Source organism: Cryptomeria japonica, chromosome 10 (genome assembly GCF_030272615.1).
Source record: "Cryptomeria japonica chromosome 10, Sugi_1.0, whole genome shotgun sequence".
NCBI classification, from domain to species: Eukaryota; Viridiplantae; Streptophyta; class Pinopsida; order Cupressales; family Cupressaceae; genus Cryptomeria; species Cryptomeria japonica.
In genome coordinates this window covers 158,030,710-158,050,323 of record NC_081414.1, presented here as the reverse complement: position 1 = coordinate 158,050,323, position 19,614 = coordinate 158,030,710, and the positions used below count along the sequence as shown (strand labels likewise).

General features: G+C 36.8%; 1 protein-coding gene and 1 non-coding gene across 4 annotated transcripts in view; both read left to right on the top strand.

Moving 5' to 3' along the window:
• LOC131057704 (uncharacterized) overlaps positions 1-19,614 on the top strand; it is a 197,224-nt gene that overhangs the window by 110,205 nt on the left and 67,405 nt on the right. For all 3 annotated transcript variants that reach the window (XM_059212544.1, XM_057991854.2, XM_057991853.2), the window contains 4 exons: positions 10,697-10,784; positions 11,015-11,078; positions 11,237-11,306; positions 11,393-11,482. In XM_059212544.1, the coding sequence (XP_059068527.1) occupies positions 10,697-10,784; positions 11,015-11,078; positions 11,237-11,306; positions 11,393-11,482 (312 nt within the window). The remainder of the gene's footprint in view (positions 1-10,696; positions 10,785-11,014; positions 11,079-11,236; positions 11,307-11,392; positions 11,483-19,614) is intronic.
• On the top strand, positions 13,333-13,404 carry TRNAT-AGU (transfer RNA threonine (anticodon AGU)). The gene has a single exon. It is a non-coding gene; the product is annotated as a tRNA-Thr (tRNA).

Here is a 19,614-nt window from a genome sequence, read left to right as displayed (position 1 = left end):
TACCATCAGATTAGAATGAGGGAAGAGGATATCCGAAAAACAACATTCAGATGTCACTATGGACATTTCGAGTTTTTGGTTCTACCATTTGGTCTCACTAACGCCCCGGCCACCTTTCAGCCATTCATGAATCATACATTCAGGAAACAGTTGAGGAAATTTCTTCTAATATTCTTTGATGGTATACTCATTTACAACAAGACATGGGAAGAACATCTCTAGCACATTGAAGAGGTATTAAATATTCGTGAGTATGAATCCTTATATGCTTAAGTCTCCAAGTGCGAATTTGGAATGAAAGAAATCATCTACCTAGGACACAAAATTAGTGAGGTGGGAGTAAGTGTGGATGAGGAAAAAATCAGGGCCATCAAGGAATGGCCCACCCCTAGAACCTTAACACAACTAAGAGGGTTTGTGGGACTATGCAGCTACTATAGACGTTTTGTAAAAGGGTTTTCCAAGATAGCAACACCCCTCACCGACCTAACTAAGAAAGGAGCCTTCACATGGAATGACCAAGCCCAACAAGCTTTTGAACAACTTAAAATAACCATGAGCTCATGTCCAGTATTAGCCATTCCCGACTTCTCTATACCTTTTGAACTACAATGTGATGCATTTGGGGAGGGAATTAGGGCAGTCCTCATGCAAAAGAAACACCCCCTAGCTTTTGAGAGCCGTAAACTTACCGAAGCGGAAAGACACTACTCTATCTATGACAAAGAAATGTTAGCCATAATGCATGCCTTGGCCAAATTTTGCCAATACCTCGTCTGTGGGAAGTTTGGTGTGAAAACCAATCATAATAGTCTACGCTTCTTCTTGAGCCAAAGGGACCTTAATGATAGGCAACAAAAATGGGTGAGCAAAATACAAGCCTATGACGTTGATATATAATATGTAAAAAGGGGTGAATAATAGGGCAACAAATGCATTATCCCGAAGAGCCCACCTCAATGCCCTTACCGGCATCTCAAGGGACTGGAAGGAAGAAATCCTTAATGAATATAACCAAGATCCACAAGCAAAGGAAACCTTGGAGGGAAACCTTCCCAATGAAGATTTTAAAGTTAGGGGAGATCTCATCTTGTACAAGGGAAGGGTATACTTGACCCCTCAAACCAAATTCAAAAACAAGCTCCTAAAGGAATTCCATGATAACCCCCTGGCAAGACATCAAGGATACTATAAAACTTATAAACACATAAGGGAAAAGTATGTATGGAAGGACCAAAAGAGAGATGTCCAAAAATATGTACAAGAGTGCTTAACTTGTCAACGCAATAAAACCGAACTCACTCACCCAGTTGGATTGCTTCAACCATTACCTATTCCCAAATAGAAGTGGGAGAGCATTTCTATGGACTTCATAACAAGGTTGCCAAGGACACAAGGAAAGGATAGCATTTTTGTGGTGGTAGACAAACTCATGAAGTATGCCCATTTCCTTGTAGTCTCCACCGAATAAAAAGCCTACCAAATAGCCGATCTATTCTTTAGGGAAATTTTCAGACTCCATTGACTCCCTCTGAATATTGTCAGTGACAGAGATAGCAAGTTTATTAGCCAATTTTGGCAAGAACTCTTCAGAATGGCAGGAACAGTCTTGACCCCTAGTAACAGTTACCATCCTCAAACTGATGGGCAAACTGAAATAGTGAACAAATGGATAGAAGGCTACGTAAGGAATTATATTACAAGGCAACAGACGGCCTGGGTCAAGCGGTTACACCTAGGAGAACATTGTTACAACACGACACACCACATGTCAATAGGGATGAGCCCTTTCCAAGCATTGTACGACTATGAGGCCACAAGCTTTGGAGAGCTAATAACCCAAGAAAGCAAAGTACCAAGAGCACAAGATTTTGTTCAATAGAGTAAAGATATCATGAAGACCTTGAAAGAGAATTTACAACAAGCCCAAAATCAACAAAAGATCTATGAAGACAGGTTGCGTACAGAAAGGACATTTGAGGCCGAAGATTTGGTGTTTTTAAGGCTACAACCATATAAGTAATCTTCCCTCACGAAGAATGGGGCTGAAAATTTGAAATCCCGGTTCTATGGACCCTATAAGGTAATTCGAAGGATTGGGGAACTAGCTTATGAAATAGAACTCCCCAAAGAGAGTAAAATACATAATGTGTTCCCTGTCTCCCGACTCAAAAAGGTTCTCGGGCAACACTTGGCTCCATGCAGTGAACTACGTCCCCTAGATGATGAAGGGAAACTCACCTTGTACCCTAAGATCATTCTAGATACACGGAAAAAAGAGCTTAGGAACCGAACCATCACCGAATAACTGATTAATTGGAAGAATCTCTCAAATGAGGATGCTACTTGGGAAAAAGAGGAAGATCTAAAGATGCTTGAGGACAAGCAAAATTGAGATGGGGGGACTGTGATAACCCCTACGGTATCACTTGATGTAAAATTATTAAATAATATTAAGATATGGATTAATTAAATAAGGTTATTATAAATAAATGATTAAAATGTTAATATATTTAATATATAAAATAATAAAGGAAAAGTGTTAAATAAATGATTAAACTGGTAATATATTTAATATATAATAATAAAGAAAAGTATTATTTAATATTTAATATATTTAAAATGTCAATATTTAGTAATAAGGAAACTATTATTAATCAATGCTATTGAATAAATTACGAACTATGCAAAATACCAAAGGAGCCCCCCCCCCCCACGATTAGCCCCCCGCACAAAGTGGTGTGACGGTAATCGCAGCTCGCAGCCTAGGCTGCGATTACCATCACATCTCTTCATGCAGAAGGGGACCCGTGGAGGGATACAACCCTTCACGGGGTATAAGGGAGGAACAACAACGCGTAGAATAGGAAGGAGGGCAGCGCATGGTATAAGGAGGATTGCTACGTAGACAGAGAAGGAGGTCTGGAAACTATTGCTGCGGGTTACGAACAGGTAAGGATCACAGAATATATATATGTTAATGAATATAAGTAATGAATATTTAATATATATGTTAATGCATGGTTTTTATATGTTAATGAATATGTGTAAATATGTTAATGAATAAGTGTAAACATATGTTAATGATTATGTGTAGATATATGTTAATAAATACATATTAATGAATAGTTAGAAATATACGTTAATAAATAATTGTGAATATATGATAATGGATATTTTCGAATATATGTTAATGAATAGTTTTCTGAATATATGTTATGGAATACTAGGAATATGTAAATGTAGATTATGGAATGGAAAATAGTAATGAATTGTAAAATGTAATATAAATGTGATGTAGGCTATAGGGAGGAAAGTCCGTTAGCTTAATGGAGGTATTATGATAATCCCTGGTAGGCATTATATACTGAATATCTATATGCATATATGTTATGGCTTGGTTGACAAAGTTCATCCAAGAAGAGACGGATCTGGCCGATCCTCTCTGGTAGACTTGGATGATGAGATGCATCATCCAAGGCAAGGAATGGATCATATATGATGGTCTTCCTTGGTATGGCTTGAGTGTAAGAAATTACATCCAAGACAGGAATCGAATTAACTTTCGATTTCCTGGATGGCTTGGGGGTAAGAAATTACATCCAAGATAGGAATCGAATTAACCTTCGATTTCCTGGATGTCTTGGGTGTAAGAAATTACATCCAAGATAGGAATTGAATTAACCTTCGATTTTCTGGATGGCTTGGAACCAAGATGGGTTCCAAGAAGGCGAGCTTCACAGCCGCCTAAGGACATGTCCCAGTTTTGCACTCGTATCCTTTTTATTAAATAAGAATTGAGATTAGTGATAATTAAGTAATTTAAGTTTAATTGCAAATTAGATTAGTTATATATGTATATTTGTTGTATTTCTAACAATCTGTTTTGCAGGACAGTGATCCCTAACTAGTAGGGACATTACAACGATTCCATGCCCATAAACCAAAAACGGCTCATTCAATCCACAAATCAACATTAGTAAAAAAAAATACGGACTCTTTAATGAATTCAGAAGAGTGGCGTACTTAAACCACCTCTTTGCCTCCTTTTAGAAAGCACGAACAAGGAGAAATACGAATCAAAGAAACCGACTACCTGAGCAGCCTTAATTGTCGCAACGCAAAGAGGCATTATTTTGAAGAAATTCGATTCCAAAAAAAACTCCTTCTGCAATCAATGAGTTTGTGTATTTTTATTTTAAAAAAAAAACTCCATCGCGAAACCAAAAAGAAACTTAAAATGTTTTGAAGAATATTTAAATCCCATTATGCCAAGACGATTACACACTTGCTAAGATAAGAGGGACTTAGTCAAATGATGCCTATATAAAATTTAAACTCCCACGACATCCTTGCCAGAAGCACAAACACATAAATAAATTCCCACGACATGCCTGTTAGGAGCACAATCACTAAAAAATATAATGGTAGCCTAGAAAATTCAACGCATTCAAAAGGTCCGTGAAAAATGTTTTAGTTCTCTCGTCAAACAAACATCATAGAGGATACCCAAAAAATAAAAATTCAATCCTTTGAATAGTCAAAGATGACATGGAATGAACAGCTGGCATAAGCGACAAGTAGACACAGCTTAGCTGAAGTAGACACACATACACACTGTAATGTCCCCATTCGGGATACACCTTGCTTTAATCCTGAAACAAGAATTCTAACTTAAAGTGAGTTGTAATACATTAATAAATATAATTTTATCAAAATTGAATATATTTCATTATAATATTCAACTTAAAATTACAAGGCTAGTTTGGAAAAGTAGTACTTATCTTGATAAATTCTTTGATTTGAGATATATGTTTGTATATTGTAAACATCCCCTTAGACCATTTGTTTGGTATCTTACAATTAGTGGAGAATGGGAAAAAACACAAATAATTTTCCCAAACAAAAATCTTCAATCTTCAACATGTTGTTGACTCCTCTTAGACCATCCTTGGCCTTTTGGTAATGCTGATTGTTCAAATCACAATCAATAATCTGCAAGGTTTAGGTAAGGCTGAAATAAAAAGCACAACCAATATTCCAAAGTGTTCCCAATGGGTCCCATTCCCTATAGTGGAGCTGCTGCTGAAAACACAACAATAATGGTAAAATCTCCAAAACCTTTCCTAATTGCTGCTAACACTGTTTTAGGATTCTTTGAATAACTATTGTGTGGAGCCCACAAAGCACTTTCCCAAGCTTATTCTAATACTGATAAACTGAATTTTCTATTGAATTCCTCTTACTATAATTCTGATATCCATGTAATGTAACGTGTCTTTTCCTTAATCTTTTAATTAATCTTTGTTATATATCTTTATTCAACTCACTTATATGTATTTCTTTTCCTTAATAAATTGTTGACTATTAAAGTGATCACTTCGGTTCTTTGTCCTCCTTTTAATCGCTGCATCTACAATAATCCTTGTAGTCGTTGATCTGAAGTCTAGCTGTTGTGTATCATCACATAGGGTAATCGGACTTTTTTCATCAAGTATTAATAATTGATCCTCTTCTGTAATTATGATGTTTATTTGTATCTGGTAACTTCTTTAGGCTTAGTCGTCCTATTCTTTTCACTATTATCATATCAACATATTGACACCGTATGAGTAATTACTACGTATTACGTATTGTTGCTTCCTTGCTGTATACATCGTATTTCTCACTGTTATGTTATATGGGTCACTGGTCTCTTGGAGGTGTTCTAACCATACATTGAATAAGCAATCAATTGATTATTTTAATCTCCTGACTTTTCAATATTCCAACGCTGCTGATCCTCCTTTATCACCTCACGCTTGCTAGTATATAAGATTCAGTCTGAAACGTATGTATTCTTTATGAATTCGTATTGGCTTCTTTAATTATACAGACCGCTGCATTAACATGCTATAATTGTTGTTTACAGTATGTCACTGTATGTCTATGGTTTGTTTACAGTATGAAATCTCCTTCTTAGTCGGCTATCTCAGGCTCCTTGAGTGCTGCCAAATCTGGATGTAATGGCCCAAGAACAACGATGTTACTGCCTGTAAATTTATAACTGTTCTGCCCCCATCCCCTCATGATTCTCATCTACGTTACCGGTTCGGGTTCGGATTCAGGTACCGATTCTGGTATGGATTTGCAGATTCGGCAATTTTTTTCTTTCTTGGGTACGGGTACGGGTTTGTCCATACATATATATATATATATATATATATATATTTTAATTGTGTGTGTGTGTGTGTGTGTGTGTGTGTTCAAACATCAAAATTATAAAATATAAATATATAATTTATAAACTATCACTACCATTATTGATTATTACAATGATACAATCCATACAAAAATGAAATATACAATGTGACTGCTGCAATGATATATTACAGCAGTTATAATTATATCAGATATTACAGAGAATAATATAATACAACATCATTCAACCACGGAAAAAGGATCCTAAGTTAGAGCACGACAGAGATGAATAAGAATAGCATTAGGACAGAAGGATGAACAGAATAAGGACATAAATAAAAGCAGTTCTGCAGTAGTCTAGAACAACTTGGTGCGATAGAACAAGAGAATATATGAGCAGCCTTATGTAGAGGATAAGAACAGAATTTAGAGCAGACCGGTGAAGCATATTGGAAAATATCTGAGAGACATGGGTTTACATGTTAAAAAAATATTTTAAAAAGTATTTTTTTATTGGTTTTTGTGTTTTTATGATCCGTGGGCCCCATTTTTGGGAACCCACGGGCCCTTCTCCTAGGTCCGCCCGGGTTTTCCTTGGGTTCCACCTGGGTCCTGCCCAAGTGGATGGGTTCTCTCTCCTTGAAGGGTGATGTCCCTCCAAATAAACAATTCATATTACTTCATAACAACCTGTTTAATATATTTAACGAACCATATTGATATTAGACTACTCAAGGTGATATTACTTAGTAATATAGGTTGCTGATGAGATTCTAAACATATTAATTCCGCTGACGTATCCATCCAATATTTGATGTTGTTTATTGCTAGTTGGTGGTCTTTGTTCCATCGGCCTGGTAAAGTGGGAGATACCAATTTGATTGTTGTCTTCTTGGAATCGCTTTAAACAATTAAACTCCTTGTGATTAATTATTGTTTCTTTCCCTTAGCGTGGAAGATCTACTGATGCGATGTTTGCTTTCCACGATATGTTGACCTCCGTTGTAGATATGGGTGTTTATGAACATCATGTTTGATGGTTACGAGTCTTGCGTAGGCCTTAGTCGATTGGTTTGGTTGCTAGAGGATATCACAGATAGGCTTGAACAACACTTAGCTTATATATATTATATTTTTAACTGTTATGTATTAGTCTTCTAGCTATCTTTGACTACTTCTTTTGATGCTCCTTTGCAATTTTGTCTCTTTTAGAGACTTCACAAAAATACTGGCGATGTAATGTCCGACTTTGGGGACATTACACACACAGCTCCAGCAAGCACCTTGCACAAGCTGACCAGCTCAACTAAGCAGGTCATTTGACATCAATGACTAAAAAATTCAACACCATTCTCATTGGATTATATCAATTTATGTCAATATATCAGTACCACAAACAGCAAAGTGACTTTATTTATGACAATGAAAAATTATAAAGAGGGTCACTTTATGAGAGGGAAAATGAAATAAAAGTAAAATATTATAAAGTGTCTTATGAGGAGTTAAAGGAAATAATATTTAAAAAGTGATTTTTATAATTGATATTTCAGAAAGTTCCAAGAGGGTTTTAAAAGGAGATTTGAAAGCTCATTTGCTCATTTTCTTGACTTGTTATTTTTCATGGTGAGATTTGAGAGCTTTTGCTTTCAGTTCAGCAACCCATAGGACAAAAACCCTTGGGTTTCTTCTTGGTTGATTGAACGAAAATCCAATTCAGCCAATCTTGGTAAATTCGCATAGGATTCATAGGTGCAGCTAATGGATTGGATTGGCTTCAGTGGTGAAAGATTCCTCCCTAGCTAATTTGCAGGTGGAACTACCCAAGTTTCACTTGGATGAATGATCAAAGATTTAATTTGTGAAGTCTTGTGGGCAAGACAGATTATTGGGGTAATAGCTACATTGATTTCTTGCATAAAGGAGGTTGTGGATGCCATTGTTAATCTTTTTTTGGCTGGGAGATAGAGGTGATTGATAGATTAGGCGACTAAATGTTGTATATTGGGATGCCATTGCAGGAAGAAACTATTGTCTAAAGCTGGGCATGGAACTATGGCAGATTTGGTGCTTCCATTCTACCCTATGCTAGCTGCCATTATCATTCTTGGCAGGTCACGAGAATATGGGAGTAGAATTTGTGTTTGGCATGAGGCTTGGTTTGACTGGGCGTTGAAGGTTTCTTTTCTAGTGTACATTTTCTGATTGTAAACTTCATTATTTGATGGGTGTAAACTTCAAGGGTTGCTGGGCAATAAGTTTATGAAGGATTAATTGTAAGTGTGGGGACAGTGGCAGCCAAGTTGGCTTGGGCATGAGGGTTTGAGGCTTCCCAATTCAGCACAGACCTTGATCAGTAGTTGTTGTACATTCTAGTGCATAATATCTTAAGTGAATGGTGTTCCAGCCACTCCAAAAAGGGCGATTAGCTGAATTCTAGGACAGGTCAGAATTTCATGTTGAATATCATTGAAATCTGCTCTATACAGCAGCATATTGAATGAAATAACTTTGTAATGAATTATTTTTTTTGTACTTGTTCTTATTCATGAATGAATAGTTGGGTTTACATTTAAAATCATTTGCAATCTTCCATCACCAAACCAACTGTAAGATTTCTTGCCAATTTCTATATCAACTTTTTCCACTTTTTCCAAAGATTACTAAGTATGCATTGGATCAAACAGTTGAAGTACATTCTGTTTTGCAGTACTTCAACTGTTTGATCCAATGTATACTTAGTAATCTTTGGAAAAAGTGGAAAAAGTTGATATAGAAATTGGCAAGAAATCTTACAGTTGGTTTCGTGATGGAAGATTGCAAATGATTTTATGCTTAAGAGTGTCCTTTCGCATGCTTACTTGAAAGGCAAATGGGTGTTGGAGGTTCACCATAGACATCCATGTCCAATGTGGCTTACTGAGTGTTGAAGTAGAGTAATAATTAGCAACCTTGTGAAGGTTTTGTGATCATAAGAAAATCTAAAGGCTCATATCTGTTCCAGGATCCAGCTGTCCACCCAAAAGTGAGCAACTGGACCATTGCCACTCCGCTATGTAACCTTGTCTTTGATTTGTGCTAGTCTTTGTTTGATTTATCCAGAAGCTCTTAATAGGCTGCCCTTCCATTTAAATATTACACAGCATTTTGTTTGTGCATCATATGTTGTTGGGCCAAGAAATGAGTTTCCATGAATAATACATTGCCAAAGCCAAATTTTATTTACTTGGATTCTTGATTTTGAGTCCTCCATTGGTTTTGGGCTGCATGATTTGTGTCCAAGCCACAAGTGGAAATTTGAATTTTGTATTTATGCCCTGCCAGAGAAGGTTTGCTGAATCTGAATTTTGTCCTTCTCAATGACTTTTGGAAGGGGAAATACCTCGAGGCTGGAATACCTGTGTCCTCTCTCAATGGTCAGCAGATGCAAAAGTTTACCATTGTCTTGTTCCTTTTTTAAGGTAGAGGAGAAGTAGTTCACTCTTCATAAATTTATAATGAATATGTGGGGGCCGAGTGGTTCTCTCTGGCAAAAACCTTTTGTGTAGTTGATCACCTCTCAACATGTAAATTAGATTCATCTCAGTTTGATATAACGCACACTTTTGAACACAAATTTGTCATCATGTTATATGGGATTGTATGTTTACTATCTTCTCGATCACTCCTTTTAAATTTCTATAATGTTGATATATATTTATATTGTCTACAATATTAAAGAAATAGTTGCTGTGACAGCCGAGATGCAGCCTCCATTAGAAACATTATATTACTTCAATTGCAATGACAGCTCACGTAGGTGCATGTTTTAGTTGCTTCACACTATAGTGAAGTTCTTAGACATTTAGAAAAATTAAGCATTGTTTAATTACATGAATAATGGATTAAGTTGGTGGAAGAGTGGGAGAAAATTATCAACAATCTTGATAGTCAGAATTTGGATATTTGTGGCAGCCATATTCTATGAGAAAAAATATTAGCATGTGTATGAAATTATGAATTGCATGTGTTTCAAAATTACTGTTAAGTTTGTAATCTATGTATTGAAATAATGTTTTGGTAACTCTGTATTGTTATGATATATTGACTGCCCAACAACTGGCATTTCTTATTTATAGAAATTTGTGTGGCTTTTAACTTCCACTGCTGCTTTGTGAAAATAATATATCATACATTGTGTTTTATGATGATTTAATTTCCTTTTTATTATTGGTTTTTTTAGTAAGTTTTCTTGACAGTGTCCAATTTGCAGAACGATTTATTAATCATTTTTAATTGTTTAGCTGCCTGATATTTGGTTGCCATCTATGAAAACCCTTTAAGATTGTAGTTATTTATTAGGCACATATCTGAATTTGAGAAGGGCAGTGCTTCTTAATTTGAGTTTGATAGTTTTTGTATTGTTTATTGGGTGTTAAACCTTCTGTAGTCATTTCTGTATGTACTTTATATTATGTCAAGATGATTGAGTGCATTATAATGATTCCTATTGCCTTATTATGGTATGATTGGTTGACAGATAAATTTCAGGCTGATCATGTTCAGGCCTTTCATTGGAGAGGTACTTGTTGGGAAGCTAAAGAAATCTGACAAAAGTGGAATATATTGTATAATCGTAAACTCTTTCCTGTTTTATTTTTTTGTTCCTTCATTTTAGGTCATGTGATAGCTGGTTTCTTATATTTGAATTTCTTCTATATCTAGAATGTTTCTGTGCATGGTTCATTTTTGCTTAAATGGGTTTCCTGTTTTGGTCATTACATCATCTGGTGGAGTTATCTACTGCTTGAGCATGTTCCTGTAAATGTTTGATGTAATATTTCCTTGATGATTTCAGTGTCTTTAGGTTTCTTTGATGATATCCATGTACCGGAACATCATCTTCAACAACCAAGTACATTGTATATTTTCTTACCTTGCTTTTCTGGAAGGAATGAATTTTAAGGAAATACTGAATTTGTTTCTATCCTGGGATTCTACTATTTAGAATATTTGTGTTTCTATATATACTTCTATACTTTTCTCTCATGTTGTATTATGTATTGAGGTGGTGCTACAGTGATGAGAAAGAAAATGTCTGGAAGTGGGACTATGATGGCGCTGAGTTGTTCTTGGATCTAGATGAAGAGGTTTGTTCTAGAATTAATATTTTGTTTTTTTAGAAAAATGTGCTTCATATTTTTTGATCAATCCCTGGAATCCTATTTTTTTGCAGGTGCGATTTCGAGTCACACAGCTGAAGTATCCTCCCATACCACTTGAACAAGAGAACGATGCCAAACCATTTGCACCCATGGAAATAATTGTATGTAATATTTATGGTCATCATAGAAAGTTTCTATGCCAGTACAATTTCTGTATTTTTAAACAATTGGGATCTTTTGCATACAAAAAATGACATTTCTTGTATGATTGCATGTTCTGTGAGTTTACTGAGATTTAACAGATGCTATCACATTCAAAATTACTAGAAGAAAATGTAATGTCCCCATACAATCCCTAAAACCAAGCAAGCAAAAAGAGCCATTTATGGTCCAGGTGTGGCAGGCCAAGGGCACCTTAAATTTAGTTAGTATCAGAAGCAATGATTGTACATAGCAAGAATAGTAAAATAAGGGATGCTTACCATTCTTCATTAAGTAGTTTGGATATGCAGCAAACAGCTATGTTGTGAGAAAGCTCCTTGTATTATCTTTACAAATGAAGATAGCTTACAATACCAAACAAGATACAAATACAGCGTTCCTGATTAAAGACTCATATAAAGGATAACCCAATTCTCCTAATAAACTACCTTATGATTGAACTTCAAGTCAGAAACCTTCATCCATGTCTTCATGAGTGAGTAAGTTGACAAGAGCAATCTAACTGTTAGTAACCTCACAATGACAAGCAAGGATTGACATCATCATGCTACAGGCGATCTATTCAGTCAGGTTGATACTACATAGCCTGATCCTATAAGAAATCCTCATCAAAGTATACTGCAGTCAAAGGGATGAGATTTGGTTAGTTTGAAAAGTCAGCAAGAAAGACAAGCAAATCATAATATGAGGTGATCATACGTATGAGATAAAAGCAGCAAATTTAAGAAAGAAGACATCTACTACATACTATCTAAGGCAATGGTCACCCTTAACTAATGTAGCTCTTTCATTAAGGGGTTGATGAACATCATGTAGGGATAACTGATTTACAAAGTATGTCTACCAACAACTATATTGTTACAAGGCAAAGATGGTGATTGGAAGAAAGTTTTCATGGCCGACTCCATAAGGGTGACTCAAAGACAAATACGTAGCCACATTAACATGCTGGCCAATTAGATTGGTTAGGGGTCATTTATCATAGCAAGGTGTGATTAAAACAAGAGATGACAAGTAAATTTAATATCATTTAGTGAATGATGGGATTATTGAGAGTAAACCATCCCAATGAAGGGACATGACTATTAATATTAGATTTGTTCAATACATATATAGAGGAGGATGTATGGAACTGAAGAAGGCAGATTTTGGTTATTTTTATTTGATTCATAGCAGATTGCAAGAGAGCCAGGTGAAGGTGGAGTATCCACCCTCTTTGCCCTCTCCTGTAAACGGTTAAATGCAAAAAGTAAATGCACAGAACATAATGGAAATATATTAAATAACCAGCCTCTGTATTAATTCCACGGTCCATGTACAATAAGTGCTTATAACATTACATCTGACACGACTAACATGATTCCAATTAGACGAAAAGGTACACAATATATAATACCCGAAGGGGTGCGACACAATCGTCGCGACTCCAACTACCTACCCGTCGGCTAACTAACTGACCGCCGTAACTCATTATTACCGACGACAACATAAACATAATATAACAACATAACATAATGATTATTCCCAGCAACACACCCTTTTGCAAGGCCGTAGATGTATGAGATTAAGGTATTGATACGCAGAGACAACATTCACCATTCTCACATAAACATAAGGATTCATATCATACACAGTGAATAGATTGAGGCATAACCTCTCATCCACCCATCGCATGATAAGGAGAAACCAATCAGACACGATCTTACCACTAGAAGATCAAAGGCACATCTTGTATCTGTTGGTGTTGGAAATAAGCCACACCCGGACCGACGATGGACTGGTCCAAGAGGGGCCAGTAGCTCAGTGGTAGAGCACTCCAGTAGTGTATGGAAGGTCCTAGGTTCGAGTCCTAGCTGGTCCATGTCTCATTATGGTATCAGAGCCAGGTCCAGGCTAGGAGCCCCAAGCACACGAGAGGCGTGGCTTAAGGGGGGGTGTTGGTGTTGGAAATAAGCCACACCCGGACCGACGATGGACTGGTCCAAGAGGGGCCAGTAGCTCAGTGGTAGAGCACTCCAGCAGCGTATGGAAGGTCCTAGGTCCGAGTCCTAGCTGGTCCATGTCTCAACAGTATCAAATTCCAAGGGAGTAAACAAAGTGATAATAGTATAATTCTGCATTTGCATCCATACTCAAATACCTTGTTGTTACATCTGAATGCAAATTTTTCTTGGAATATTATAATTTGAAATTCCAATTAAGACTATCAATTTCTGATAAAGGATTCCATATCCCTATAAGTTGAATTTTGTTTGAAGTCAATTCTATATCATTAATCAGATTGTAAAGATCATAATATAGTTGTATGTCAAGCCATCAATAAGGGACATTACAGAAAACAAGACTCATTTCTAGATGTAGAAATTCATTTGAAGAATCAAATATTTGGTAAGGATAAATCTGAAATTGCACATAGTAAGATGAAATTAATATGGTTTTGGTAGGACCCAAGTAGTTTGGTGTTGTTCCTTTTGACCATTTTTAGGACAGGTGGTGAAATATGCCCCCTTAATTTTTTCAATTTTCAAACACAACACTAGCACCCATTAGCGTTAGCAATAAGAAACGTATACCATCTCGACCACTCGTGCAGTGGGATAATAAGATAAAACATTGAAAGAACACTACATTTTGGTGGTATGACCAGCCACTTCCACTTATTCAGTGGGGATTACAAAGATTGACTACAAGCTTATTGAAAGCAAAACTTGGCGGTGTAACCAGCCACTTCCACCTTTTCAGTGGGGGATGCAAAATGAAATAACTAAAATCTGATTGTAGCAAAAACTTGGCGGTATAACTAGCCACTTCCACTTATTTAGTGGTAAAGAGTTAGCTTTCAAAACTGAAATTAGCAAGCTGTTTAGTTCTACTAAATCAGCTGATACAATAAGCTAACTATGAAAAACTCGGAGATATTATTATTCATTGCTAATCCATAGAATGTCTAATTAAAACTCAATGCCAAATGAAATATAGTGAAAACAGAGAACTTGGACAGCATTTACCAACTCTTATTTGTGAGAGTAGTGTTCTGATTTTTCTGAATAGCTACCCAGGAAATCACTGTTATGTTCGTATCTCTCGAGTCTCCTCCGAATGAGCACAAACTGGAAGCAAATGAAGCACAGAGGCTGGACAAACATGGAAGGACAGCAAGCCCTCTTAAAGAACAACTCAAATAGCACACACTCCAATGCAGCCCCAAAAACGTGGTATGAACAGCAAGCTGGTCCGATCAGATTTAAAAATCACACACTCCTTAAATCACACAAACTGGAGCAAATGGATGCCTAGGGCATAGGAGAAGAATGAATCCGTACCCACAAAAATCAGTTCAATCCTCCAACCAGGGTGAGTAAAACCGTGAAATCAGCAAAGGGTTTCCAGAACTGAAAAAACCAAGAACTTCTCTATTGATTCCAATGGCAACCTCTGAATGAAGCTGCTCCAATCAGCTAGGAGTTGTCTTTCAAACTCGAAATTGCAACAAGCTAGGTAGTCACGCAACCCCAAAGCTAAGACTCTGAAAACATTTCAGCAGCACTTGGTTATCTCAATATTCAGCATACCCAAATGAGCCTTCAAACTTGCTTTTATAGCTTTTTCTGAAGAATCAACCTTCTCCTCCAAGTCATGTGGGATTGAAAGTTTAACTTTATTTTATTTCGCTTTTCATATGCACCAATAACTTAATAAAAATTATTAATAATTCCCAAGTTGGAGGACCACATGAGAACATTTTTTAAAAACAACTTAAAGTCATTGAGCCTAGGCATGGGGTCAAAAAGCAACTTGGAATTGTAAAATCATTTTAGATATTACCTTCCAAAAATGGACTCCAAGAGAACCGAATGAGCCACCCCTCAAATTGGACAGCCATAAATAGAAACCAAGTGTTGTATTGTACTACTAAAAAAGTGCTTACTAAAAATAGCATACTGCTAAAAATAGTGAGCGACTCCAAACACCTTTTAAGCACAATCTAGGTAGCCGTCAAAATTTACTAAAAATAGTAAGTTCAAAAATCTCCTTTGATGGAAATGCATGTCATCCCACTCTAAAGCTCTCGAGAAACCAAAAAAAACCCAGAAGGCAAACTTCCAAACTCCTACAAACACCCCTCTAAAATCCACCTGGAAAGAAATCTCATTTGATGGAAATGCATGTCATACCACTCTGAAGCTCTCGAAAAAACCCAGAAAAACCCAGGAGGCAAACTTCCAAATTCCTGCAAACACCCTTCTGAAATCCACTTGGAATATGGAAACCCTAATTTAGTCTCTGATTAGCCTACGGGTTTCCAAAATAGGCTAAAGATCCATCTAACAATCTAGAGCTAAGAAGGGGGCATTATAGGTGGGGTCCAACTAAACTTTTGAATAGAATTGTAGATCAACCTTGTAACCTTTCACATTGATTGTGTTTCTTTAAAGAAGTACATTTTTTGTCTAACCTAGTGATGCTAGTCTAGACCTTGATGAAATGTGTGTTCTTTAGAATAGAGACCTAGCAAAAGTTCAACAACCTTGAAATTTGAGTCGAGCTAGGGACTTGAAAGAAACTTGGCAAAAACTTGTTTGAAATTATTATTATGTAAATAAAACTATTTAAATAACAATACTAATATGATATTATTATTGTGAATAATAATAACCATAGAAATGGCTATAACAAATCATTTGGAAAGATGGAGGTTTTGTTCGACGACAAGGAGTTTGAGGTTATTTTGAATCCTCAACAAAAAGCAACTCAAAATTTGACTTTGGAGGTGTTGTTGGTGGGTGACAATGGTGTAAATCCTGGTGCGGATTGTTGATGTGTTTTTTATGACGACGTCGAACACAGAATAAAGTTACCAACGGTCACCTTACTCTCACTTGAACAAAATTAGTCCGTATGCTAAGACTGCACAAAAAGTTCAAATGGCTAACTCCAAGGTTCCTTCAATGCGTGGACGTGACTCAGTTGATTTATGGGTTTGCTGCTAACCCAAGGGGCCTTACGTATTCACTTGAAGAGGATAACAAACTAATGGAAGTTCAAGGATTTTTATGTGAATGATTTGCAATGAAAGCCCTATTTTTTGGATTTTTGGATTTAAGAGATGCGGAAAAGTAAATGAGGAAAGGGTTAGAGGACTCTAAGCCAAGGCTAATCTAATCCTATGAACATGGAGACGGGATTACTTATGCAAAATACAACCACGCTTTGCTTCGCTAGCAATGCACAACTACACGAAGGCGGTGCAATCTTCAAAGGGTGTGTTAAAGATTTTCAAATCATCAGTAGAAACCATCAAATCGAACAATCTCTACTGATAATCAAAGTTAAACATACACAAATAATGGAGGCTCAGGCTAACTTTGCACAGTATGCAACAATCAACTACACACCAAAAGTATGAGCATGAATCTTGCAACAAGCAATCCTATCAAATCCAAACCATCTAATAACCTAAAGCAAAATCTATTCTAACTGAAGAGAGAAAGACCCTGCAGATTGCTAAAATAGAACAAGAATACACCATCAAAATCGAACAATGTATTAAGTTGGCTACTTCAACAATCCTTAGCAACAATCTCTCCTCCGTTTACAAATGAGGGGGGTCACCCCTTTATATAGGCTTCAAGCCTTGGCTACATGCAACACCCTAATTAGGGTTTTACCTTAGAAGATTCCCCACTCAAGATGCAACAAGGTGGGAATCAACAATTAATAACCCATCATGCCCTTATACAATTAATTCCATCCCATTACAATTAATTACATTCCAGCCAAAAATGGCATCCATTGTGCATTAAATGCACTTCTTTCAAATTCGCCCAACATGTGTTGAGTATTCATCCATGCAAAAATCACCCCATTATGTCATAAATGCTCCATCATTTCCACATGCGGCGGCTGCATGCAAAAAGAATCTGCCATAAATTCAACATGCAATGACTGGGTCACCATTTGGTCAAATATTTCGGCAATGAATGCGCCACCATATTGCCATGCGTTCAATAGATCCTCGCCATGCAAGTGGACCTGTTGACGTGTATTTTGTACACAATTATACACAGAATAAAATACCCAAAGGCATCTTATCCTCTCTTGAATAAAGTCGCTAACTGTTGAAGAGATCGCAAGAAGGATCAGTTAGGATGACTCCAATGTTCTAGTAAGTAGGGTCTCTACGTGTGGATAAGCACCAGTGGTCGTTGTGATTGCTGTGTCATCAAGGGGCCTTACGTTGCCGAAGATTTTGCTGAATTAAACAAGCTTTTCAAAAAAAATGACAAAAGAGTAGGGTTTGCAAGAGATCTAATCTAGTCTAACCCTAAGAATGACTTAATGCGGACAAGACTTGGCAAGATTCTACCAACTTCAATATTGCCATAAATTAACAACTCAATTGAAATTGATGCGATCTTCTAAGGTAACAAATGATTTTCAATACATCAAAGATCAAAGACACTACCACGAAGGTACATATCCAAGATACAACAATGCTTGAAGGTTTGAGCGATTCAAATATCTCCAGTTGACCACGCAAGGCGTTCCTACAATCAGCAAGAAGCTAGTGGTTTGGAAAGCGAATCCTACCAAAGATCAAGTCCAACACTTTGTCCTTCGAACTAAAACACTATTTTGATTGAGAATGATTCAAGAAAATTGAACAACCATGAAGATAACCAAGAGAAATGCAACAAAACACCATAACTTTAATATTTCATTGATCTCAAAGCCATCATGTACAACAATTGTTTGAATTCTTTCTTCAAAGCTCAATCTTGCTACAAAAATAACTTACTTCTAAACTCTATTCTCTAATGCATAAATAACTTCTAACTCTCTCTCTTTCTAGTTTCTAATTTACAAAATGAAATGAAATGAGGGTATAAATAGCATCCTCAATTACAATGAATGGTCCAGATCAAAAGCAGATCAACGGTCAAGATCATGACACCTAAACACTAATTAGGGTTTGTTACAAATAGCCTCCTTTTTACTGAACAATATTAAATGCATAGCCAAATATTAAATTTGGCACAAAAACCTAGGAGACATAGACCAATGACAATTAAGGTGCCATGTCATCTATAACAACCTCTCATCTAGAATCTTATTCCCTTTCCAATGCTCCTTTTTAGCATATGCAATGAATCTTGATACGATTCCTTCGATCTCAGCAATTGGAATCTCGGGAAGATTCTTCATTCTTTCTTCCAAATGGATGACCTGATCAAATGCCTCAAGAAGAGCTGCGTCCCATCCAGGTTCAAGTTCCTTAGTCTTTTCAATCAGGAGCATGGTAGCAAACATCTAGTCCTGTTGCTCATCTGTGATATTAGCGTCCTTGCAAAAGATGACCTTGATTCTATCCTCCAATTCTTGCAAATCCACATCTGTCTCAACTTCAATCCTCCTGCCAAGAATGGTACGTAGTACCTCAAATACTCTGTCTTGGATCGGGTTGATCACTTCCTCAACATGGCTACATCTAGTACTGATGTCCTCGAAGAGAACTTCCTTCATCTGGAGTAAGGTAGACCACTGAAGTAAACTGTGAGGTCCTCCATCCATGATCTTTTCTTGCGCTAAGACCTTCCTAGATGTTTGTCTGATTACTTTCAAGATAGGAATGATAACATCTTTGGTATGAGCAAAAGCGGCTACCGTTATCATCAAGTTGTGGATGATCTCAAGAACCTGAATAGCCCTATGAATAGTCTTCATCATCCTTGTTGCAAATTCTACGGCAACTGTATGAGATTTGTCCATCCAAGTACTCATACGCTGGACCATACTCCTGAATCTCTCTGCCTCATTAATTGATTGAAGGGGAAGTGCCTGTACAGGTGATCTTGCTGGATCCTGACGTCCTAAAGGCTCATTGAGATGGCTGAAATATGTCCTCCATGCACCGACCTCTCTCTCAAGCTTTCTATTCTTCTCCATTTCTTCTCTAAGCTTATCTTTCAATGCCTCAAATGAATCGGTGGCATCATCCATTGTCTGTTCGGCTGTGGATGGACCTAGCTCAAATGTCTCTATATCATATTCCTTTGCTAGGATCTCACCT